Source organism: Corvus moneduloides, chromosome 10 (genome assembly GCF_009650955.1).
Source record: "Corvus moneduloides isolate bCorMon1 chromosome 10, bCorMon1.pri, whole genome shotgun sequence".
Lineage (NCBI taxonomy): Eukaryota > Metazoa > Chordata > Aves > Passeriformes > Corvidae > Corvus > Corvus moneduloides.
The window spans coordinates 664,265-691,126 of record NC_045485.1 but is presented as its reverse complement, the minus strand read 5'-3'; the positions used below and the strand labels follow the sequence as shown (position 1 = coordinate 691,126).

General features: G+C 39.7%; 1 protein-coding gene across 1 annotated transcript in view; it reads left to right on the top strand.

Annotated features, from left to right (window-relative positions):
* Positions 1-214: 214 nt before the first annotated feature.
* Positions 215-26,862, top strand: part of GIGYF2 (GRB10 interacting GYF protein 2) — a 75,815-nt gene continuing 49,167 nt past the window's right edge. Inside the window, 5 exon segments of the mRNA XM_032119255.1 lie at positions 215-316; positions 12,215-12,294; positions 14,877-15,006; positions 17,199-17,294; positions 22,330-22,438. Coding sequence (XP_031975146.1) covers positions 12,254-12,294; positions 14,877-15,006; positions 17,199-17,294; positions 22,330-22,438 — 376 coding nt within the window. The 5' untranslated portion in view covers positions 215-316; positions 12,215-12,253.

The following is a 26,862-nucleotide window of genomic DNA, read 5'->3' as shown; positions in this document are numbered from 1 at the left end:
AGGGCGGGAGGCGCGGGGACCCCCCGGCCCAGCCATCTCCCTCCATCTCCCCTCAGGGCTGTAAAGGGGAACGGGGGGGGGCGGGCGGCTGCGGCGGGCTCACGCCTCCGGCAGGGGGCGCTGGAGGCCCGCCCCTTCGCGGTGGCGTCACATGGGCGGTGGGCGGGAAGCGCCGCCGCTCATCCGGGTCCCGCGGCGGGGGCTGGGGGCGTGGCTTCGCCCTCACGTGACGCTGCGTGGCGGCGCACCCGCCATCTTGTGTTGTTGGGCTGAGGAGTCGCCGCGGCCGTGAGGGACTCTCCGCCCGGGAGCGCAGGTAATGCCGTCCCACTACCGCTCGGCCCCGCCGCCGCCCCGGCTACCCCCGACACGCCCCCGCCGCCGCGCGCCCTGCCCGACCACCGGCCACGCCGGCGGTCCCCGTCCGCAGCAGCTGCCGCAGCACCGAGGCGCCCCGCGGCCTAACCGGGAGGCGAGGCCGCCCCGGGGGCGGGGGGGGGGGTGTGTTTGCGTCTGGAGGGCCCCCCTGCGCTCCCCATGGGCCTCTGCGGGGGTCGTTGGAGCTGGGGCGAGCGGGCCTTGAGCTCTCCATGCGGGTCCTTGGTGCTTGTCAGGCGGCGGCGGGGCGCCCGCGGCTCCTCACGCCCTCCGGGGCCGTCTCCCCTCGCACTGACCCTTGTGAACTCGCTCGTCCCCTCCCAGCCCAGCGGGAGCGCCGCGGTGAGCCCCGCTTCGAGCACGGCCAGCCCTGTCAGGTTACACTGGCTGAGGAAGGAGGGAGCTCCGAGCCTTCTTCCGCGCAGGCAGCAGGGTGTTGTGAGCAGCGGTGACCGGCAGTGTTTGACTGGAGAGGCCTTGGCAGGCTGAAGAGAGCATCGATCAGAATTGTGTACGTTTGGTATTGATCCAAGACAAGTAGTTTCAGTGTCAACAGAGCACTTACGGCTCTTTCAGTTCTCTGTGATTGCGCTTTGAAGTGGAACAAGGTGTAGGCTAAAAGAAGGTGTTGCTAAGTAGTGCTTCTGGAATAAAAAAACACGTCTTCCCCAGTAATGTTCAGTTCAACGTTCGTGGTGTGCTGCTTTTACTGTAATTCTTGAACATCTGTGTACTTGGGTGGGCAGGGAAAGGATTTTTGAATTATGATTATATTTCTCTAACTTCTTGCTGCTCATTCTATTTTCTTGCTTCAGGAGCTGACTTGGGCAAGTTCCTGGAAAGTACGTGTGAATTTTTTTTTTTTTTCTTATAACTGTGCTGGTTGCTTTTGTTCTTAAGAAACTCTTTAATAAACACAAATTAATTTGCTGTTTTGTGAATGGAGCATTTGGTTGATGCACAGTGTGATAATTGGAAACCTTTGTAAGCAAAATTGGTTGCAGTTGTCACCAACAAAAGCTTTGTTTTGGTATTTTTAAGTTCTGTTATTGGGTGGTGACTGCAGTAGATAAGAAGAGCATTATTGCTATGAGGTGTTGGTTTTCTTGCCATGCGCGAGTAGGTATCCTTTGAGCAGTTAGCTGATGCCAGTGTGAAAATGTGTGAGTTAATTGATCCTGGGGCTGCCAGTAGAAATGTTGGACTGTCTACAGCCCCTTCTGCACCTGCTTTGCTCCCCAGGTTCATGTAGTTGTACAAGTCAATTGATGTCAGTGGTTATGTGTTGGTGTTAATTTCTCAATGAATGTGTGATTTAAAAAAAAGTAAAGTTTCTGTCTAATAGTCAGGTGGATTAAAGAAAGGGCAGAATCCTGGAAGTTGGATCTCACCTCTTATGTTGAGAATTTGATAACCAGTTTCAGTATCTGACAATATTGTGTATAAATCCTGGAGCTGAATGATTTTAAGAGTTTCTCAGGCTCTCCCCACCCCTGAATACAGGAATGTGCCTGGGGACACCTGGACACTGTATTTCTTTTGGGGCCTTTTCCTGAATGGTTTCTTGAGCCTGTCTTTTAAAGCAAGGTAATAGAACTAAAATGTAATGTGGTCTTGGAGCAGGAATGATTTGTTTCATAGGGTGCTTATGAAAAAACTTGATACTACAGTAAAGCCTTGAACTCTTGCAGATCCTCTTTTTGTTACAAGTGTTGATCTTGAGGATAGTAAAATATCCTCAGGTGCTCCCATTAGCATTTTTGATTGCCTTTCTAAAACATACAGTAAACTAAAACTATGACCTGTATGATTATGTAAGTGAAAAAAAATGCTTGTAAATAGACAGTTGAGAGCTTTGTAATTAATTTTTTTCCTTACTGTTTTACTCCTGGGTTGAGGAAAAAACTTTGTGTAAAAAGGGAGTGTGAAGAAGGTTTTGGGTTTTTTAAGGATTTGAGACTAAGTGCCACTGTATCTCTCTGCTAAGGCCACTTGTCTGAATGAAGTTCTGTCACAAACTGGAGTTCCTCATACCTGAATGTAAGAAAAAAAGCAGCAGTTTTTTAAGCTCTATAGATACTTCATTAAAAAAAAAGCCGACCCTAATGTCAGAGTCCCCTGGAACACCTTGTTGGGACAGTGAATGGCTGAAGGCTTTGCTGGTACATCTCTCTGCTGGAAGATCTTTCTGTTTAAACCTAGAAGGGAAAGCACTGGTTCACAGTAACTGATGAAGATGAGCTGGGCACTATGATCTGTACCTTCCCCTTTGCTGTCTCTCTTCATTTATTTATCTATTTATTTAATTATAAGAACATGAAATTTGATTTTGCCTACTTTCATCTGGTCTTGTAAGTTCAAGTAACTGTCATATATATGTTTCTTATTCTTTCATTAAGGTCTTTAAAATTCTTTCTTAGGACTTTTAAAAGTATGGTGTTAAGTTCTCTCATAGTCTGATTTAGAAAAAAAAAAAAAAAATCCATTTCCAAGCATTTTTTTCTTAATTTTTCTGTTTTTCTTGCTTTTTTCCCCCTTCAGTGCTTCTGCCTCAAAGATTAGTGGTGATAAGCTATATTTAATTCATGATAGTAGGTAGAGCTATGGGGGCAGAGCAAGGGAGCCTTCTCCCTACAGAGCTTGCTATGGATCTATTGGATGCCTTGGTGAGGAGAAACCTATTTCTTTGTTTACTGAGGAAGCATTTGCCTTGAAAGAGGCTCTTTCTTTGTGTGGTTTTCTCATCAATTTATTTTAATTCATAGAGTGACATTTGAAATCCAAGATGTGTGAAATGCTGCAGGGGGATGGGGTTTGCTTTTATGGGAACAAAATCAGTTTTCTACCCAGCTTAGCCTCTCCTTTTGTCTCTTGCTCTCAACTCTGGAACGTTTTTTTTTTTTTTGTTGCACAAAGGATTTGGCTTGAAAATCACCAGAAGTGAGAAAACTTAGAAAGTTTGCTCAAGGTGTGCCTAAGTTATGGACAGAACTAAGAATTAAGTGCTTTAAGTGACAAGGTCTGTACGACATTGGCCCTCTTGTGGTTGGTGGTAATATGTGTGTTGGATATATATAACCAGTTCATCATGGGAATGTTTAATACCATTATTTTTCATGTTTAGCTCAGATGGCAGCTGGGATTGTAGCAGGCTGAGGTCTTTGCATTGCTTTGTTAGGAGCTGAGATTGCCACTGTGTGTTGATTACAAAACGTGTCCACTTCTCTTTTTTTGCAGAAGGAGGGCTTTAATTCCATTTCCTCTAAAGGTGAATAAACTCTCCTTGAATTTAGACACTGTAGAGATGGCTTGATGTTTGCATGGGAAGCTAGCCTGCCATTAAAATTTTTACCTTTGTCTTTTTTTTTTTTTTTAAAGGAAAGGATGCGTAGAATTGTTTTGATGCATCTGAGGTTTTTGCAAGCATGAAATCAAAGCATGTTTTTTTCAGGAGCGAGCCTCTCCTGTAATCCTTAAAGCTTGTAATATATAGAAGCTGGATATGTAGACATCAGGATTATAAAGAAAATCAGAAGGAATTCCATGAGCTGTGTAGAGGTTATAGGGTGTATAGGTCAATGAAAAATTTTGATGGATATTTAGAGAATTGTTTTCAAACACTGCTTTGTTGACTGCCTTTTGGATCACTTACTAATTTTTGATTGTCTCAGCTAGTTATTAAAACTGTGCATTATCATCATTCTCTCTCTCTGGGCATATATTTAAAAAGTCTAGGGAAATAAAGAACAATTACTTGATGGCTTTAGTAGGTCTCCTTATATATGTATATGTATATTGTATATGTAGTTTGTCATTATAAACAGATAAACAAGCTTACATATGCAGTTACAAAAAATGGTTAGAAAATAGTTTTGTACTGTTAAATAGTTACTATTTCAGTGAAAGTAAGCATGATGCATTGCACTTCAAGTTTTGTTACTTGAAATTTTGTCCTTTTTATTCAGTAGAGAAATACTTGTTTCAAGTTCTGGCTACAATGAAACAGGGTTTTTTATGTTTTCTCCTTGATAATAAATGTAAATTGCATTCTGTTAGTAGTATTTTATGATAAAGATACTGGCTTGTGTGACTGGGAGACTCAGAGGCTGTAGATGTCAGTGGGTAGATCAGTTTGGGTGAAAGCAGATGAGATATGTATGTGGTAGTGTGTCCAGTCTTCAGACTGGAAGAAACAAGGAAGAGATATGCTCTGGACACTGGAGATGGCTTCGGGTGAAGTTTTGTGATGATAGATAGCTGAATAGCTGAATTTACATGTCTTCAGCCTTAGAATGTCATGTGGCAAGGTGTTGGTTTGGCTGGCAAGTAATGGATTTATAAACTGATCTTTTGAGCCACATGTGTTAGAATCTGAGGATGATTTAGTTGGAAGAGCCTTTGGTGGTTGTCTGCTCCAGCCTCCTGCTCAAAGCAGGACTGACGTCAGTGTTAGACTGTGTGTGACAGAAAGTGAGTGAGGCTGATCATGGAATAGCATATGGCAAGGTTTTTATGTAAAAACATTTCATAACTTAATAAATCAGAGGCCCCATTCAACCACCATTTAAACCACTGGAAGCTTTTATGATAGCCTTAGTTAATGCTGAATCATTTGCATATGTGATTTTCTGTTATACTAAGTTTTAAGAGTACTAAGGTTGGGATCAGGCTAACATCACAAGTCAATTTACAAAGATATGGTTCTTAGATCAAAAGAAGTTAATTTTTTTAGCAAATTTTGCAAAAATTGATAAGCTGTTAAAAAGTGTTGTAGTTCATAGGTAGTATGCAGTCTGATACACATTCTGATTCTCTCTGTTAGAACATTTTATTAAACACTCACTGTTGGATGTTTGTTTCCTGAAGTATAGGGTGTCTCAGAACTGCATGAGCAGGAAGCTTTAAGGAGCAGGAAGCTTTAAGGAACAGGGGGAGAGGGGAGGGAGAGAATTTCCAAAGCCCAAAGAAGCTGCTTATTTAAATTACATTTTAAGAACAAACTCCTGAACCCTCACAGCAACCTAGATCTGTTAATTCAGTGACTGTTTTCAGTGAATGTAGTCTGAAGCTATGTTCTTCCACTTAGAAAATACGTATTGGCTATATAACGTGTGTGACGAGCGGGAGAGAGGTGCTGCAGTGGGGTTTTGGTTGCTGGCCTTGCTGGGGAGCAGGTAGACAGACTTGGCATCCTCATCTGTAATGCCTTGTGGAAGGGCACAGACGAAATGTTTATCTACCAGCAAGTTTTCCATGTACGAGGTAGACAGATGTGGAAGTGATTTTTTTTTTTTTTTTTTTAAGCTGGAAAGTGAGCCCTGGCAGGATTTTGGGATAGGATTTGGAATGAGAAGCATTTGTGTTCCAGCCAGTGGCAAGGCCAAGGGTGTGGTTCCCTGACTCTGCTTGGAGCTTAATCGCTGGTGTCTGCCTTTGGCTGGGAGTCTGGTAATAAAGGTGGAGGTCGCGCTGTGTTCTGGTGGGGAAAGTGGGAAAAGCATTCCGATTTGGCTGCGTGAAGCAAGAAGTGGATAGCTCTCCAGCCTACCTCTAAACCATCAAGTTCACAACAGTAGGTAGGAAAGGAGAACATCTGGCATTGTGTTACTTAATGTTCTAAATTTTTCTTGGGTTTAGTTATTAGGTGTGTAGGTCTTGTTAGTCTCTTGTGTCATTCTATCCCTGAAGGGCTACTTGTATTTGTTGTTCTTGACGAGGGTGCAAGATGTTGCAAGCTGCGGTGCTCCATAAAGCTTTAAGTGGATCTGTGTAGTGAGCAGAGGAGTGCCAATTTGAAAGCGCTGTTTGAGGTAGTCTTGGACACTTTTTGTTCAGAAACTGCTGAGAGTTTGAAATACTTTTGCAAGAGTTGGAAAATTCACTGTCTTTATCAGGAATAAGGTCTGGTAAGCCAGAAGGGACTCCTGTGACTTGTGTGGCATCTTGTATAATGTGACTAATAGATTTTTTTTTTCCTGATTAATTTTCTGTTTATACTAGAACATACTTCTTAGAAAATCATGTCACATTGACCTAAAACCATCTAACTTTGTTGATTATCTCTGAATGTCTTGCTTCAGTCCCTTCACTGAATAAACTTGGGTCTTCAGATGTTTTTACCTGCGTGATCATTTACAGACTAAGATACTTAATTTTTTCTCAAAGCTCAATAAATAGAGCTTTAGTATGTTGTTGGTGTTTTTTCTCCTCACTGCAAGGCATGTCTGTCAGGTTCTATCAATTTTTGAACACCTGATTTATCAGCTCTTTTGCCTCTTACAACAGAAAAGACACCATATCCCTTCAGTGGTAAAATTTGGTGTATATGTACTCTGCATTTTCTTTTTCTGGGGTTAAGTGTTTTTTGTTAGCTCTTTTAGTCAATGCTGTATCATATATTCCTTTTCAGTTGATTAATGTCATAAATCTCAGCATGGTTTCAGGACTGATTTCCAGAATAGTCTTGCATTTCTTATATATCACCTGTGTGTTCTGCTTGTGAGTCTCTTGACTTTGCTTTATTCAGTGCAACCTGCTAGACTGGACTGAGTCATTGAATAATTCATGATGGTACTATTGATGATGTGTCATTTCCATTATTTACCATATCCACGTTTGTCATCCTTAGGTTTTAGAAGTTTTGTGGGTCAGTGTTACAGACTCTGTAGAAGATAGCTTCTTACCTTTTACTTGGTTTTGAGAATTCTGTCTGAGATGGGTTGTTGTAGATTCTTTAGAAGAGAATAGAAATTAGGTTGTGATGACGTGAGACCTTTTGTGTGGTTCTGAATGATTTTGTCCTTTTTAACGTTCCAGTGAATTGAAATGTCGTGCAGAAGTTAAAATTTATCTACTTGCTCAAGCAATGACATTTCTACTCTTACAAAACTATATTTTCATTGAATGTCTTCCATAAGTCTGTTTCCTGGCCTTAATTATGTCAGTGTCCTTTAATCAGTGTTGTCTGCTTTAGCCAGTGATTAATATCAAACAAGACAGGTAGTGTAGCCACCTGAGTCATCCTGTTTACCATTGTACTTCAGAGGTGGCTTGCATACAGTTGTGGATCATCTTTAATATTTCAAGAATTAGAGGAAATCAGCATTAATTATTCAGTCAACCTGTTAATTTTTTTAAAAACACAGTTACTGGCACTGACATTAGCTAGCTCTAGTAGCTGCCTGTGGAATGTTTTCTTGCTTGTGGAAGGTGAAGTTCTGTCATCTTGATGTAATGTTGCTGTTGAATGGTGGAGCACTGCTGTTAAATTCCTTTTCCATGTTTATTTAAGGAGAACCCATTTCCTTGCACTTAAGTCTGCTCATTTTGGGTTTCTGTTGTGTCCTTTGGTTCTCAAATTTTCATCCAATTTCTAGGTTTAAAAGACTGTTTCAGACCTACAGTAGCAACAGAACTACCTTGAAAGGAAAGGATACTTTTCTTCCTAAACATCTCTGATCGAAGAGTAGACCATTTCAAAATAAAATAGCTGTGTATAGGAAGGATCAGTGGTATATCTTTTTTGGGTTTCCAGAGTTAATAAAAAACCTAAGCATGCAGCAGCCCCAAAACTATATGGTGGTTTTTTTGTTAGGTTTTGTTTCGTTGTTGTTGTTGGTGGGTTTTGTTTTGTTTTTTTGTCCGCAGAAAAGATTAGATGGGCAGACCTGAATGCAGCCATTGCCTAGACCTGGAACACTAAGAATCTCTGTCTTGGTAGTCTCTGCCTAGAACAGCAGAACGTCTTGGTGAGAGAGATTGCCATGGGCTGCAAGCTGAGAGAATTCTGTAATAGAAATGTAGGAATTTAACATCGCCTGAAAATCTTAATGTTGGTGCCTGTCAGTAACAGATGAACCTTAAATGGCAGTTATGTGAGGTTGAGCAAAGTCTGGGAAACATGGTAGTTTTGATCTTTCAAAACTCTGAAAACAGCTTTTTGTCTAGCTATTTATTAGCTACCTGTATGTTTTAAATAAAATACCAGAGCTTATGGGCAAAATGTCCCACAGTAATTGTAGACCTCCAACTGAAACATCTTATGCATTTTAACACATAAATCTAGGCAGTAGAATCAAGTTCAGGCTTGTGTCTGTAGCAGATGTTTATGAGCTTTAATACATTTTTAAGGTACTAAATAGTGAGCTTGAAAAATAATTTAAGAAACTGCAAGCTTGGTAAAATAAGCATTGTTCCTAAAGTGAACCAGTGAAATGAGTGTTGCTGATGGCAGCTTCTGCATATATAATATTATCTGTTAATTGTGAGTGAAAGGTACTTAAAGGCTTCATGTTATTGGATTATAGTTTGTGTCTGTTCAGACAAAAAGTACTAAGCACCTGACAAAATAGGGGTTTTTTCCCCCCTTGCCAGCCTGCAGGTTGTTTGTGGGGTTGATGTGATTTCTTCTCTTCATTCCTGCATGCTGATGGCAGGTCGGTGGCTGTGGTGTCACCTCAGGAAAATGGGGTCCCAATTCCGGTTCATGAACCAATTCCATTCTTCCTGAAATATGCAGGAAAACCCCAGTGGTTTGTAGGGCTGTACCGGCACCTTGATCAAGTGTTGACCTTATGTGAAGAAAACTTTGGAGAAAATGTTCCTGTGTGGAGGAGTGGTGGGAAGCACCAGGTAGCCTTCTTGGCCAAGCAGTAGTGTTAACTGGCCATTATCAAAATATTGCCTCAGTTTCTCGCTTCAGCTTGAGGCTGCCCCATGTGCTCTCTGCCCATATAAAATTTGTCACTGTGGAGATTCCTCAGTCAATAGCTGTTGATTTGGAGAAAAACCTTGACTCACAAAACTAGCTGTTCAGAAAGGGCTTTTTCCTCATTAAATTGTATCAAGGAGGAAATGTTAGGTATGTATTATTTTTGTAGTTTGCCATCCTTGATTAATAAGGAAGCAGCTTTTTAATAAAGGCCAAAATCAACATTTCAGTTATTAATATTGAATTTTAAGACCCAAGAAAGTGATCTAGATAATAAAGATGTGATAAGTTCACGCCTTTTGCTTAGCCAAAATGGTTGAATTTGTGACATGATCATTCATTCCCATCTCCTAATTCCTCATGCTTTCTCTTGCTCCACCCTGACTTTTGCCTCCTGTGATGTGAGTGCTGCCTAGTCCACTCCAACTTGCCTTTCCAGTTAGTACAGCTTCTCTTGTACACCAGCCAGGTGTGGTGTGCAGTCACTGTCAGAGGTTCCTTTCAGGGTTGGCTTCCATGCTCTCCCCTTCTGGCTGCCTCTTTGAGAACCAGCAGAAGCAGCACAGGGTTTCCACTCCCTCTGTTTCATCTGCTCTGACGTGGCTTAGTGTTTTCCTCTGGTGCACTTGCTGTCTTAGCTTTTCTGAGCTTTTTCCCTGTTCTCTGCCCTCCTCCTCCCAAATCACTGCCCATTTCCAGAGTGCCTCTTGTCCAACAGTTTTCTCTCAGCCTTGCCTGTAATTTTTTTTTCATGTGCATTTTGTTTCCAGGTAATGTTGTCTATTCAGTTCACCTGTCACACCTATTCAGAGAATCTGCACATCTGTTTTGGGTTTTAGGGGGATGTATTCAGTACATTTTCATTCACTTACAGTTGTCTTGTTTTCAGTTCAAAATTCATACAGTCAGAACTTCAAGGGATGGAGTAACTTACCTGAATGCAATACAGAAGAGGAAGGGTTCACAAAACAAAGTGCGGTGGCCCAAATGAGGGATAGGGTTTATCACATTTAGCAGCTCACTGGGATGAGACTAGCATTCTTGAAGTACTAAACTGCTAAGGAGGCTTGTAGAGAAACATGACACAGCATCCTCAATTTTTTGGGAAGGTAATGCAGAGTCTGAAGAGTGGGGCCTAGTGGGTCCAGAACCAGTAAACAGCTTGATCCTAACTGGTTTTTAGTGCTTTGTCCTTGTATGTGATGCATTTCAGCTGTGTTTTCGTTGCAGTTTAACCCTCAGTGCCAGCCTTTTTGCTATTACTGATACTAGCCTAGCTTTGATTTTGGGAGTTAAAAGATCCCGGGCTCCCTGGTGGTGCACCTGTGTTGATCTGAAAAGTCTCCACCCCGCCCCACCCCCAGCAGAAGGATTACAGGCGTTGCAGGAAGTGGAGGGACAGCCATCCAATTAAGGCTACCAGGCATTGTGTTAGAGGCTTGTCTCTGCCCAAGTGTGCAGGATGGTTTACTTGAATTGCCCCACAGTATTTTCATGTGTGGCTGCTGCATGTTGTCTTTGGGTAAGTCACCTTTTATTTTGATTTTCAGGATGATGAATGGATATACCATGAATGTTCTGATGAGCTGTCAGCTACTTCAGAAAGGCAACTCAGATCAGACTAAAATAATCTCAGACTAGGCCTGTGAGAATATCTGGGTATTTTTGTATTAGCTTCTGGTGCAGGTAGTAGGGATAATTCCATTTCATTGTCTAGAATTATTGTGAAAATAAAAACATTATAATCTGTATATAAATTAATTTGTGTATGGGACAAAGAGGATGCCTTAAAAATACATAAGCCAAGTGCTAGTTGGTGGGTTTAGGCTGCAGGGAGTTTTATAAGCATTTGGAATCTTATGCCCAAAATATTTGGGTAAAATCTGCTCAAGCAGTTTTAACAGATTTGGTTTCAGTATGTTTTGTCATCTTCTAGCTTTGAGGGTATTGATTTATTTTCTTTAATATCATTACTTTTGTGGCATATAAGAAAAAAATTGTTTCCTTTGTTTGGTTTTGTCTTGTTTTCTTCAGTATCTAATGCCCTTTCCACCTCTACCTCCCCAGATTTTGCTTTTCTTTTTCATCACCTTTTCATGCAAAATATAGACAAACTCATGAAGTTCCTTATATAGTCCCTGGATCTGTTAAGGGATATGGTTCTGATACAGCAAAGTTCCCTCCCTGCCATTATGGGTTCTTGAAGTCTAATCAACCAGTGTCTGCAGATGATGCTTCAAATCTTTTTTTTCCTTGGGCTTTACCTACAGTGTGTTTGGTTGTTATAAAACCAAACTATCCTCCTCTGCAGATTTGGATTTGGTTGCTGCTGGAAGGAAAGAAGAGCTGTATTTATTGTGTGAAAAGACACTTCTTCAGAACTGCCTGAGCTAGACTTGGTTCTGTTAGGGAAAAGTTCATAGCCTTACCTTAGTCTTGTTCTTTCCCTCTTGTATGGCTTCATCTGCTCTTATCCACAAACTCTGGATCTTTAGGAACTTGACCTGAGCTTTGCTAGTGTCTGCAGGACCTGCCTTGGCTAGTAGCAATGAAAGTAGCCGAAGTCTTAAGTTATGCTTTTTTTTTGCTTAATAAAACCAAGAATTAAAAAATACTGTCATTTGCCTGCAGAATTTTGGAGGATGTTGTAGCATTGGATATACTCGATCTTTAGAAGGCTTATTTTTCAAGAGTGAACAGTGGAAAATTCTGAATACTCTGCCACTCAGCTGGCAAATCTGTCTTGCTGTAATTCTAGTGGGGTTTTTATCCTCTTGTAATTGTCAGGAAGCAGCAGTTCTGTTAATTAAGCATTACTGTTCTTAGAGAAGAGGATTATGCATCAAGTTCTCAGTGTTTGTACAAATTATTTCCTCAGACACCCTGATCCAGTGTCCTGTTTGAGCTGTTATAGAGGGATTTAGGGAAGAAATCTTGATGCAATTGCTCCTATATTAGTAAATCAATCTGTGCTGAAGAGCTGAAATGGATTTCTTAAAAAAATTTTTCCATGTTGTACATTTTTTCACTTCTTTGCATGTCCAGGTGTGCTTTTGTATTTTGAGTTAATCTATGAAGGGCTGTATCAAACCAGCTGTTTTCATAATAAATATTTTTATTTTTCAGGTTCACGCTTTTTAAAAAAGAGAAATAGAACAGGAAAAAATGGCAGCAGAAACTCAGACACTTAACTTTGGGCCTGAATGGTAAGTTTTGTCTGTTTTGTTAGACTCCAGAACTTGTCTAAAAGGAAATTTTTTCCTTTGTAGCAGAATTTATTATGGGACTGAATGGGATACAGTATCTTTGTTGTTTCATCCTGCTTCACCTCAGTCCCTGGCCTGCGATCAAAATCAATTCATACACAATGCCGATTGACAAAGTGAAGACTAATTTTATAATATTGAGTTGGGTTTTGTGTTATGTTAATGCATAATAATTACCTTGCTGCCAAAGATTTGAGGGAGGTATGATGTCTATGATCTCGGAGGTATGCACAGAATAATTAAAGATGTGCTTATTCAGTCTTTCTATGTGATGCATGTTAATAAGGAAGTTCTTAAAGTCTCCTCACTATACTTACATCTATAGCTAAGCGAGCTTTTTCTTTTCCTGCTTTTAAAAAACCCAAGTCCTGTATGGAATATGGTAAAAGTGAGTTTCATGTCAGTGTCCTGCATGTTTGTATTGAAAAGTGTCAGGGAAAGAGAACTATTGTGTTCAATCCATGCTGTCATATAATTTTGTCAACTGTTGGTTTTACAGCTTGTCTGACTTGCATTGTCCTGGCTTTTGCTAAAGAGCAATTGCACAGCTGTGATTATTCAGTATTTGTTCCAATTTCTTGTTAAAGTATTGGTAATTTCAGTTACAGACAAGAATTCTGGGTTGTGTGGTTTCTGAAGAGTGATTGGTTCCCAAGTGTGTGAATGGGAATGTGGAGTGGTTATAGGAAACACAGTTGCTGCATAGCATGTGGTAGGACTGTTACTGGAAGAACACATTCACTTTTGCTGACACATTTCTATACACAATGTACAGAAATTGGAGAGGATTCAGTGAAGAAATAAGACATGATTTGCAGCCTGTGAAACAATGAGAGCTCAGTCTATTTTGTTAGAATGAAAGAAGGTTAAAGAATGAATTTATCACTATCTATAAATATACCCACCAGGCAGATATCTTGTGCTGGAGCGCTCTTCAGTGTAGGAGACAGACATGATTAGATTCTTGATGGATGGAAGCCAAAGTTATATTAAAAAAAGAGAAGAGGGAAGACAATTCTAAAAAAAGCACGTATTTTAGCAGTAGCTTCATTGCTGTGTCATAGTGAGGGGACTCTCATAGTGAGTCTCCAGTTAGTTTAAAAACCAGATTAGATTATGTATGGAAGCATATATTATACTTCAGTGAGTTGTTAGATTCTTACAGGAAAAATGGAACATAAGATTTATAATTTTTCTTTCGGGTTGCCTTATAGTCATGTCTGTCACATAAGCTGCTGTATCACTTAACAGTCAAACTCTGGGTCACGTTTGACCTGGATTGGTGTTGAGCATTGTACTGAGCCATCTAGTCCTTTAAATAATTCTTCTGCAGGCATGATTTGTTTGGAAGTGGTATGTGGAGGAACTGCCACGGGGTGGCACCAAACTAAAAAAATAAGATCTACATTTGACTTGCAAATGACTTTTTCCTTTCTGTTTAAAGAACAATAAAACAAATGGAAGCATGCTTCAATAATTAGGTGAAAGGTAGCGTCTGAATCACCATTTTAGTTTAGAGCCCCTTACCTTCAAAGGATTTTTTGATTGCTGAGAAGAGCTTTTATTGTTTTACTTGTCTAAGTTGCCCATCAAAGAGAACGTAAGAAAATGGGCAGAGTTTTGTTTCTTGACACACATATCCTTTTGTAAAACATTCCTCAAACTCAAAAATGCCGAACATTTGAGTAGCTGAGGAAGTGGCTCTGTAGAATGAGACTAAATCACCTGCACAGTGAGAATAATGTATAACGGTAAGATGCGACCTTCCAAAAGTTAAGTAACTTACCTGTGTGGGATGGGAACAAATGTAATAGCATGTTTATCCACTACCATAAATTAGATTGTCGCTTGCAATATCTCTGAAGTAGTGTCACTATATTTTGTACATGTCTTTTTTTTAAATTTTATTTTTTCTTTTATTGATAGCCTAAGTTAAATGGTATATATGCTCTTAAAAAAAAGCCATTTATTTTAACTTGTGGAAAAGAGATTTATGGTGAGGAAGGATTCCAGAGACACAAAAAGAAACTTGGCTATAAAATTTACTGTGCTATACTGTTAAACTTCATGAAACATCTGAATAAACTCCTTCCTTAGCTTAATATTCGCTGCACTCTCCTAGCATGGTAAGAATTTTTCTTGTCAAAAAGAAGCTGTTGTCATTAAGATGCCCCACTGATTTGTGTGCAGACTGTGTAAATAGCTTAGGCAAGGCTTTAGGGGGGTATATCTGGCTTGCTATACAGTCAACATAAGAGTTTTCCTGGGGCAAGTTGAATTCCTTGATGTGCTCATGGGAATTTTTTTTTTTCTTGCTTTCCTGGCTATGGGTAAAACAAGGGAGGCTCCTCCACTCTTCCTATTGAAGCACTGAGATTTAGAATTTTGAAGTTAAACTGTTAATGTCTTCACTTTCAGTACTGTATTTATTTTGTGTCAAATCTGTAAATGTGCAGAGGGGTGGTAGCACAGGTGAAGATACTCTCAATTCAGTTTTCATTGCTTTTCTGCTTTCTTTTTAGGCTGCGAGCTTTGTCTAGTGGCGGGAGTGTGACATCCCCTCCTCTGTCTCCGGCTTTGCCGAAGTACAAACTAGCAGACTATCGCTATGGGAGAGAAGAAATGTTGGCACTTTTTCTAAAGGATAATAAGGTGAGCAGGAAGAGGAAGATGGCCTGATGTGTGTATTCCTAATGACAGTCTTGTGATTAGGAATAGTTGTTTGTATTTTGTGATTATGGACAAGGAAATCATGTATCCCTTGCAATCCCAGACTGAAGAGGGCTGATTGGGGGGGGTTTTTGTGTGTGTGCTTGTTTGATTGCACTTTTACCGCATCCAGTGTGTTTTTGGGAGTTTTGTTTGTTTGTATTTTTGTTTGTTTGTGTGGTTTTTGGTTTTTTTGTTTTTTTTCCATTTAGGGGGTAACTTCCTGTACCCCAGAGAACAAAAAAAAACCTCACTGCCATATTCAGTCCCAACTTCCAGAGATGACTGTGGGTTAAAGTCTCCTTGCAGCTGTGCAGATTTGCTTGCCTCAGTAGGATTTTATTTAATGTAGTACATAATAGTTATTTGATTCAGCTACAGAGTCAGGCAGTAAATCATATGAGCAGATCATCTGAAAAAAGCAAGAGGTCTCTTATTTATCCCATTTTAAGTCAATTCACTTTAGCAGGTAACTAGCCCAGTGAGAGCAGTCTTCAGGTAGCTCATTTCCTGGGAATCAGCACACAGAAACAATGATGTGTAAATGCATAAGAGCAGTATAGAAAGTCAAGAACTTCCTTCTGGTTTCACTTCACACAAAGGTTCTCAGTGATGTAAAAGATTATATAAAATTTCAGAGATCTTTCAGGCAAATTATTTATACATTTTGCAGCTGTAAACATTGGGTTTTTCTCTAGGTGGTGACAGTGGTTGGTTAATTGTTGCAGCAGACTGGGAAGTCTGAATCCTCCTGAAAGCCTTACCCTTCAAGGAGGGAGAGACTGCAAGAAATGATGTCAAGATTGTGTCTTGAGCTTGGAATGGAGATGGGCACACACGGCTTCATGTTCCTATCCTGTCTTGGCTGTGCTGATATTCTCGTATAATGCTGGGAGCCCTGCATTACTCAAACATGGATTTAAGGGCATCAAATGTCAAAGATTTTTCTAAGTCTGTTAAGTGTGGGATAGTTTAAAGCCATGCTTTAACATGCAGAATTGTCCTGTTCTACTTCAGGAAACTGCAATTTAAATCTTGATGTTATGCTTGAATAGGTCAGCCAGTCAGAGGTCATTGCTTTTTGCAGTTTGTGTTTGTTATGTCAGATGATGCTGAGACCTCTGCTGTTGGGGCTGATTCAGAACAATCCTTGAATATCCTGTGTTACAGGAAGTTTTCCCACCGGTATGAATGGTCCAAAAGAATATTTTCTTCCTACGTGTTTCCCAGAAGGGCATAATGGTTAGTGTATGTCTTTGTTTTGATATCCACATGTTTCCAGGGTGTTGAGTGATTCTAGTTATGACAACTGAGTGGACCCTTGAGAGTGGTTCTAGTCAGCTAGTAGATGTCAGCAATGTTTTTAAGCTGTTGCTTCTCTGATTAAGAGACTGACTGAAAGCAGGAAGACTTCTGCTAGCATATATCTAAATGAAAAAATGTCTTCGGTGTTATGAACTAAATATTTTTGAAGCAGTTGTCCGTTGGCATAATTAGAGCTCACTTTGGCTGTATGTAATTGGAGCTTCTTGTCCACATTCTCAAGGTCACATCTATTGATGGAGGTTCTGATTCAAAATTAGTGTTAACATTTATTTTGATTTAAATCATTAGTGTTCTCTACATAATCTATATAGTTTTGTTGTACTTGGCTTTTCTTGTGTGATTTTTTGGTTGGTTGGTTTGGGTTTGCATTTTTTTTTTCCCTTCTCTCCTGGTTGGTTGTAAATTGGAGTTGCTTACTTTAAATCAAATACAACATCTGTGCTGGACGTGGTAGTTTTGTTAATTAAAAATCTGGCTATAAAAATGCGTTGAAGTTAAAAGCAATAGTTTTTAATTTACCAGATGAAATGTCACTTGATTCTTATTTAAGCTGCAGTGATGGGTAAGTTTGAGTTCTGATGTCTGTGGCCTTGTGGGTGGGTGTTGTCTTGTTTATAAGAATTTTTTTTGCTGAGGGTTGTACATTTCCAGTGGAATTATACCCACCCCCAGTAAAAGTTACTGGAAGTACTGGGTGGATGCAGATAGTTGGCAGAATAAAAATTTTTTGGGAATCAATGTGTGCGGCATCATCCCTGGAGTGGAAATACTACTTGGATGTAGTAGAATGCTCTTTTTCTTTCATCCAGATACCTTCAGACCTTCTGGATAAGGAATTTCTGCCTATTTTACAAGAGGAGCCCCTGCCACCACTGGCACTTGTACCTTTTACAGAAGAAGAACAGGTTTGTGTCCTTTTTTTTTTTTTTAAATCTTCAGATTGTTATTAGTGTAAAGACATAATGAAGAGTATGCTTCCATTAAGAAAAACAATAAAATTTGAGATTAGTAGGTTTCAGAGTGTAGGAGTTTGAAAACAAGCCAGCAGGAGATTCCAAGTCAGATCTACAATTTAATAGGAAAATTAAAATAGAGGCAGTAATACAGAAATTCTTGACTTAAACTGACAGTGAGAATACAACCTGACACCCTGTTGGTCAGGGTGGTGGTAACAGTCTGATTAAATGGTGGCTGCAGTCCTGTTGGAGTGATAGATGGGATTCTGTTGAAGCGGTGATCCTGGAGAGGAGTCTGGTCCTTCTCTGGAGGTCCAGTGGTGCATATTGAGCTGGTGTCCTCTGGGAATCCAGTAGTAGTGCTCTCCTGGTGTTCCAAGCCTCAGATTATATCCAGATAGGAATGCTTGGTTCCTCCCCCTGGGCGGAGCATCTCACAAAGGGATGATGTAATTCTGAGTCATGGAGATAACTCCCTCTGGGCAGCTATCAGGCCGAGTCATGGCGAAATTAAAGAACACTGCCCCACCTATTTTAACAGCTTATGAAGATGGTAATAAAATACATACTTTTGGTTACACCTTTTCATTGTAACCCAGGACACAGAGAAAGAAATTATGAAAGCATACTGTGTTGGCATAAAGTTTAAATTCTATCCATGCTCAATTATTGTCTTAAATTTGAAAAAAATATTTTTTCATACAATGTTCTGTTGAACAGCATTAACAGGTTGTTAAATCCAGGATCATCATCTGGGAAATATTACCTGTTTTTAAAGTATGCACCATTTTCAGATCATGGACATTTTCTACAGTTTTTTACCACCTTCTCTTTGGTACCCATAGAGTCACAGAAGTGGCTAAGTTCTGTAGCTTCAGTTTTGTGTTCTTTAGAGAAGTGCTGAAGCTTTTTGACTGTTAACATTTGTTAAGAAGATGCAGTACTGTTAACTGCTCTGTATATAAGCAGTTGCTTGTTTATCTCCTCCTTTGGTGTCTGTAGGTATATAACCATACAGAGGTGTACAAGATAAGAGTGAGAATAGGTAGTCCATAAGGATTCCATTTCAAGGATGACTGATCTGGGTAGTTTGAAAGCTCTTGCTTTAGATTTGATTCCTGATGGAGAAAACTGCCCACCTTCTATGGATGAATGCCTCTGACTTTTGACTCTGAACTGATTCCCTCCTTCTGGCTGCCAGAACTTTAGATTTTGCAGTTGCTCTCCAATTTGTCATATTTCTTAGCACTTTTCTTATTTCATAATACTGTGGTTTGGTTTTTTGTGGTTGGTTTTTTTTTTTTCTACTAGGAAGCTGAGTACTTTTACTGAGTACTTTTACTGGCTTGAGTAATTTGATTTTTGCAGGGGTGGTAGTGTTACTATTAGTTTCTTAAGATATCAGAGCATCCTCCTTCCTTTGCCTGCCCCAGACTGTTGTGTTCTTGAATTTTTCATTTCATTTTGTGCCTGGGTGTTTTGGTATATCCTCTTCACCTCTTCTGGGCTGCCTTCCTCTTCAGAGTTGGTCCATATTTCTTGTGTCTCTGTAGGATGCTGTCATTTTACACAAGATGCTAATGGTTTCGTTTTTAATCAGCAGTTATATTTGAGTTCACATGGATACACTGGAAGCACTTCATGTCATAGTTTGTCTTAAAAGGCAACTGAGATTGAGACTATGCTTTTATGGGAAGTCTTATCTTAGCTCCTGTTCTTGACTAGGAAGAGAAGGGATTCAGGCAGCAAGCCCCAGAAATGGTTAGCCAGACATATGGTAGCACACCTAAATGTTGAACCCTTTTGGACATACTGTTTTGCTGATGCATAGTGGAGTCCTTCAGGGAGGACTACAGGCCTTTTACAGTTTGAGGGGATCCTGACTTTTGGTGATTGTCACAGTACTGTCTGCAGAGAATAACACGAGTTGAAGGCTATGGTATTGAAAGTGTGCTGAGTGCAGATGGGATGGTAAGTGCTGCTGAGCTTCAGGGTTAGGTGTGGTCCTCTGCTGCAGTGCCCAGTGTGTCACCAGTCTTGAAAACTCCTGAGGAGTTGGTGCGGACTGTGTCACTGCTTTTTCCTGCTCCTTTTCACCTGTAATCATACAGGAGCCTTTAAGCAGCTTAACAATTCTCTAAAATCTCCAGAAAAATCATAATCTGAAAGAAGAGCTCCGTATTCCATTTTTAAGAAAGCTTTTCCTTTAAGGCTTTCTGGGGACCCAGAGGATGTGAGCAATCTGGTTTTTCATGTCCTTTTCTTCCTGTCTTCATGACTGAAGGTACCAAGGGAATGGCATTTTTTAAGTTAGAAATTCTGGTGTTTGTTCCCCATGACATAACATTATTTGTCACTAAGAATCATATTCAAAAGTGATCTTGAGGTGAATATTAGTGGGTTTGCTGCTAGCTGTGGTGCAGGAAAGTTCTTACAATTAAGATTGACAAAAGAGTTTAAAAACCTTTTTACCCCCTCCATGAATACTTAGAATAGAATTATCGTCTCAGAACCTGAGGGGCAGGGGTTTGGGAGTCCTTAGAGGAGAGGCTGATCAGAGCACTAGTACTTTGGCATAGTGTTCAGTTGCAGTTGAGCCTGTCAGGATTACTTTGGGGTTAGATTCAGAACAATTCTTGCTGTGTTATGCACCTGATGGCATTGTGGTTGTATGTGTACTGTGTCAGGGAAGAACTTGTCTCAAGGTGATTTAAAGATGTGTTATCTAGGGATGGCAAATAATGTCAGCTTTATGAATTTAAACTTAAATGTGTTTAGTTGTGTAGGATTTAGTTAGATACTTAAGGCTACAGTGTTCCCTTTAACAGGACATGGACATGCTTTGGATGGAATTGCTGGTTCTTTTTATGTAAAATGTTACTTTCCTGATGATAAAGTTGCTGAGCTAACCTAGATTCAACTGATTCACCTAGCGTGATGTAATATAATATGTTTATAATAATAGATTAGTCTAAGATGTGTTTCCAGGGTAGTGTCTGTTGAAGCAAAGAAGGTTTCTGCAGATAGCTTTAACAGGGCTTTCCACCACAGAACACTGGCAATGTGCAGCAAATGTTCCTTTACCTTTCCTACTGCTCCCCTTTTTTCTATTTACATTAGGAAAGAATTTGGTTGTCTTAATTTTACCTGCTTGCATGTCAGAGAGGCTCAAACTCTTGCTGAATATAATGGAATCCTTTTGTGTCCTCCTTGGTTATATTCCTGACATCTGTTTCCTAAGACATCTTCACTTGCTCCTAAAGCTGTTTTGCAGCAGCTTTGTTCTTTGGTGTGCTTCATCAGCACTGGTCATTGAAGGAATACATTGATCAACAGTAGGGCAATTTTTTCTTTTTGGGCTTTGCTTTTTTATTGCGTACTGTGATCTTACCATGTGGATTGTTACCACTATGCCTTCACTGAGGCAGGCTCTACAGAGGGGAGGGAGAAGTTTCTCAGAGTGCAGGCAGACAAGTCAAATTAAAAATTAATTGGAAAAGAAGGTAAGATTGTTATTTTGTTCTTACTGGAAGAAAAAGGCATAAAAAAAAAGAGGAATCTCCTATGCAAGACAATGATTCTGATAAATAGCTTAAATATGTTTTTGTAGTGAAGTATTTCAGCACTTCACAAAAAAGCAGAAGTATCAACACCAGGAAAGGTGGTGGTTTGCTCAGAGGCAGATGAAGGTGGTTCCTTTTGACTTGCTGTTGAAATGGTTGCTTTAAGCTTTAGGAGCTAGCTCAGAAAACAGATTTACTGGAGGCTGACCATACTATTTTGCCATGCGTGACTGCATTTTTTCTTTCCCCTCAAGTCTAATTAGTTACGAATTCTCTCTTGAAGGAAGATCTACTTTTGTAGGTAGCACATATCAAGCAGTTTCTGAAATGTTTCTGTAGTGTATTAAAGCTCCTTCGAATGCCTGTTGGTTTTGATGTTAGTGATGTAGATTTTAAATGGGATGTAATTGCTTGTCTCGTTCTCTGAAGATCTTCAAAGTCATAGTAATTCCAATGAGTTGATGTAAGCACCTTGCCGACTTTAAATTCCTTTCAAGAAGCCTGATACAACAGCTGTTTGGAGTCCTTTGCATTCTAATTATTGAAAACTTGCATTCAGAAAGCATGTGTCAATTCAGGTTTCCTTGTTAATGTTTCTGAACATGCTTCTGAATTCTTTGGCCCCATTTTCCAAGTATTTGTGCTCAGAGAATAGGGCCAGAGTTGGTTATATTTATTTATATATAATATAAATGTTATATTTATTTATATAATAATATATTTATATTATTATTGAAATAGCTTTTTCTTTAGCAGTTATTCCATATTAAGCTAAACTTAAATCTTACTGGTGTTTATTGTCTTATGAAAATGAATATCGCTTAAATTTCAGATGCCTTAAGTACACTTAGTTTTTCCTAAAATATGGTGCTCTTGTGATATATTTAAAGAATAAAAAGGCTTATTTCCGCAAAGGAGATTGGTAAATACGATTTTATTCAAGTTCTCTTGGTCTTTAAAAGTTCCTGCTTTGCTTAAGAAGTGTAGAATTGGTATTAATTAATTGGTGTCAGGTATAGGCAGGTGCCAGTCTCTTTTTGCAACGGAATGTGTGTTTAACACTGCTGATGTTCTGATGGCTTCTGTGCTGTCATCACCTGATAAAGGAGTAGGTGTTCAAATGCTTACTTCAGAGCACAGAAATCTCAGCTAAGTAACTTGAAAATGCTAATATTGACCAAGATCCTTTTAGAGGCTGCTTCAGCTGCTCATGTATGCATGGAATCCTTTTCCTTTCTCATGTTAATTGTAGAGAATTTGTAATGAACACAAAGAAAACAAAGCCAAATTTAACATAATGGTAAATGTTTCTGTTTTTTCTTTTTGTTTGGTTTTTATTGGGTTTTTTTGTGTATTTGTTTATGGTTTCTCTCTGAAGGTTTTTCCAGTCAAATCTGATTGTGACTCTTTCTTCTTGGCAGAGAAATTTCTCGATGTCTGTAAACAGTGCTGCTGTCCTGCGGTTGACGGGACGCGGAGGAGGAACGGTGGTAGGGGCTCCTCGAGGTCGAAGTTCCTCTAGAGGTCGAGGTGAGCTGCCAGTGGGATGTGCTCCAATGTATCCAGGTGATCCAGGTTAAAGCTGCTCAGAGATATTAAGTGGAACTTGGCTAGAGCCATGTGTTCTCATGCCCAACTTCTTTTTGCTTAAAGCTTTGAAACCTTTCCAACAAGGTGGTGCTGTAGAATGAATATTGTGTTTAGTGATGATTCTGCACACCTTAGTGCAGAACTGGTATCTGTTATATGCCTTTGCCAGCTTGGTGGGTGGGAAAGCAAAAGGGAGAGGTGGTTTTGAGGTGGAATATGAAATTATTTGGTTCAGAATTTTTAGAAATAACTTTATTAAAAGCATAAAACCAATTTATAAGGAGAGGGTGGAAAAATCTGCGAATGTATTTAAACCATCAAGGTTGTAGTAGATTGTGTTCAGTGTTCTGAAAAGCCATCTTCATTTGTTAACATCCTGAATGTAAACGGGAGAAGGTTAATGGAAAGATGTAATTGAATTTGGGAGACATTTGAGTCTTTCCAGTTTTAGAGCATCACTGTAGTTGATGTCTCATCCAGGATCGCCTCAAACATTTGCAAATGAATTGATAAAATGTGCTGAAGCTATATTGCTAAATTAAAACCAAGCTGTTAAACCCAGAATTTATCTTAGCAATTCCCTTTCAATGTATGTACTTCTGTGAACTCTTTTTTGGGGGCTTTATATATAAATATGATGTGTTGCATTTAAAATAGTGAGAAGCTAGTAACTTGGAAATACTGAGTAACTAATATTGTAATCTCTGTCTTTGAGGGTGCTTAGGTGAGGTTTCTCTTAGAGCCCTTTTTAATTTAATTTTACATGTCCTTAACGGGTGATATTTTCAGTAAAATCTTCAGAAAGCACTTAATATATTATTAGGTGCTTGACCAGAATTTTGCTTTGACTAAATGTGTTCTCTCATTTCTGTTCTTGTTCCTTAATCCTTCTTTCTTTTTAGCTTACATCTCTCAGATATTTGTAGATTGTTGTCTATCTTCTTGTGGTTGCTTCCCAGCTAAGATGCAGATTTAAGCTTTTTATGAGACTTTCACTAGAATTTCCTGTTGCTTTGCCATTGTATTTGCACAAATGCTCAGGGTTTCATTTAAGAAACAAGCGTTTGCATATATGTAGATGTGTGTACTCATCTGGGAGTTGCTTTTTTGTTTTATTTTAATGTGTGTATTTCTACCACCTATGTTTCACTTTTGCTAGGAATACATGTATTGGTTATTTTTTTTTAGATGCATCAAGACGTAATTCTGCAAAATTAAATTATTGCTGCTTAAAATTTGGTGATTTGAGATCATACACCCACTAGTGTGCTCCCTAGTTTCAATATCAAGATACTTTGATAATTTCTAATTTGGCAAACCCTTTATTTTGCTTCCTTTTGTCAAATTTCTCTTTGTTTTCTTGCAGCACCATTAACAATGTCATCCTTATGCAGTGAGCAGTGGGTTGTTTTTTAATTGCCTCCACTAGTTTCAGTGAGGTTGTAAGGCTAAATGTGGCAGAATATGGCTTCTAATCCAGTAATTGTATTACCGAGTATACTTTTATGCATGACTGTTTTGTTTGGCAGTAAAGTTTGATTCCTTACTTTTTAGTGGACAGAACTTAAAATGTATGCAGTATTAAGACTGGGAAACCAGGAATACGTGCAGCAGCTTTCAGACATAGTTCATTTTTAAGATTTGTTAAGAAATGCTAGCAAGAACTTTGTTGCAAAATTAATCTTTTTCACTTTCTTTTTTGTTTTATCCTAATTTGATCTTTTAATGTGTTGGAATTGTTACATGGTTTGCTTGTTAGGCTCCTCTGACATTCTTCTGCTAAGCTGTAAAGGACACATTTCTGCAGTAAATTTCTTCAGCTTTCTGAGCTTTCCTTCTTTCGTTGATCCTGGTTGCTGCTTGTTTTCTCCACTCTTCCCCTCTTCTTCCCATGAGCAATTAGTGTTGGGCTCTAGGCGTGAAACTTCCCAAAGTTTCTGTATCTCAGCAAAGAAATTAAGGCTTTTCCCAGGACAAAATGGTACCATTTTCATAATTTATACACGTGATGCTGTTGTAGCCAAGGACGTTTTTTCCCATAGTTATTTTTGAAAATTCAATATAGGACTGTTGACATGATGTTTTGATTTATAAAAATGTTGCTTGTAAGTAGCAGGCTTTAAATGCAGTTTTGTTTTTTCAAGTTACAATGAAAAGGACTTGAAATTTCTTTGGAGTTTGTTCACTAAATGAGCTGCCTCACTTAATAGTTGGAAAACATTTTTATTGCACTGCAGAATTGCCTGGGTTCAAAAGGTTTTCTGGTGTTTTCCATGAACTTTACACAGTTGTATGCAACAAAGCTGCTGCCGAGCCAGTGTGGGCTTCAGCTTTACCAAAATGAGATTGCTGTCTTGAAGGGACTCACACCACAGCAACTTCAGAGAGGAATTTGCATGTGTGATTAGATTTGTTAATGAAGTTCCCTCACTGAGGCACAAATCACGGAATTGTGTTCCAGCATTTGAGAACATGAGAAGCAATCTGTGGTGGATTGTCAAGGGGAAGAAATGCTGGTAAAAGGAGTGCTATGGCTAGAACTCTAAATGGGATTCACTTACCAGTATTTAAAAGTGCAAGTTAGCACTCAGTAAATATTTTCTGGGTAGTCACCCCAACTTTTACTGACAACGCTTATGTTGCGATGATGAGAGCATGCTTACTATGTGGAAGTTGCTTTGATTTTTGGTCTGGTTTGTTTTTTAAAAAAGAAGTTGTAGTCTCTAAAGAAACCAAGTACTTGCACGTGACTCTTTTCTAATTGACTTGTTTTCCTGGGAGCTCCCTGTGGTGTGCAGTTAAGCCCTGTGCTTTGTGCTGGCAGGACTGGAATGTCAACATTCATGGATAAGAGCCTCAGATGAGGAGAGATTTAAATAGTCCCTGGAATGGGCTGTAAGCTTACAGACACTTTGTTTTGTAGCTGTTCTCCCTTTGGTTAAGACTGTTATGAAGGGTCCTTTGCTTCCCATTAGAGCTCTTTCCCCACCCACCCTCTGCCCTTTGTAGTTTGTTTTTGCCGCTGTTGGAAAGTGTGTCAGTGGCGTGAAAGTGTAATGTTCTCCTATCTAAACAGCAACAGTTGAACTACAGTTAATCTGTTTTTCCCAAACAGTATTATGGCTGTGATTGTAGATCCTAAACTCCAGTTATGCTGTAATTTCAAGAATCTGCTTCTTGTATTCTGTAGGGTTTGATTTGGGTTTTTTTGGTAATGACAATTAGAATGACAGTTTGTGCTGCGTCTTACCCTCCTGCTTGTGTCTTACATTTTTACTTAAATTCAAACTCGTCTGTTTTTCAGGTTAGAGACTTGGCTGTTATGATTGCAGTGTCCAGTGGATTGATGTCCTCATCCTGAGGTTTTTGAGAAATTACTGAGATAAAAATGACACAGTTGCTCCACTCAGTTCTTAAATGGAAAGGTTTATTGGCATTTATTGACTTTGCATTCAGTACTTTGTGCAACATATGCACTTAGTCTGCTGCTTGTGTGTCAGGCTTTTTTTTTTTTTCTTTCAGAAGGGGCATTCTGTTTAAAATAAGCCAAGGAGTGCAGAAGCAGAATGTCAAATGGTGTGCTTACATGTGTAGTTTTATCTTCTCTGCAGGCATTTCTCATGCATTTTGTGACCAGCATTAGCTGTGTCCTAGTGTGCACTTCCAGGTCAGACCCATCCATGTAGTACTTACTGAATGACTGACTTTGCACACCACAGTTTCCCTGTCTGACTTTGCACACCACTGTTTCCCTTGACTGGCTGCTTCTCTTCTGTAGCTTGGTAGGATCTGTTTGATGCTTCCTGCACCATAGTCTGCTTGGTGTCTGCTGGGGCTGCACATGTGCTTCTGCTGGGCACTGTTGGATGGGTCTGTGTTGTTCCCACACATGGATGGGGTGGCAACACAGCCAAGGCAGAGATGGCTTCAGCAGTCCTGTCCAGTACTATGTGGTGTCACTACAGCTGGCGGTTGGGTACTGTGACCCCACAGGTAGCCTTAACCTGAATGTCTAAGATCAATTGTTTGGACATTTTTCAAAGTTATCTTTTAATTCAGACCATTTTGGTGGCTGAACACAACTGAAATACTGATGAACTGTGATATGGGAGTGGTGAGTGGGGGGAGATTTCTCAGGCTGTGATTTCACATACTTTTAAGTGGCTATAAGTCATGCTGCTGGTAAAACAGCATTCTTGCTCTCATACAGGACACTTGCTTTATTTGCTGGTGAAATGTCCCATATTGGCAGCGTTCTGTTGCTGGTGGCATGTGTCTGCTCCCAGCAGGCAGCGTGTGCTCACCCTCGCTCACCCTGCAAGGGGAGCACTGCAGTGCTGCTGCCGCTCACTGTACAAGCCTGC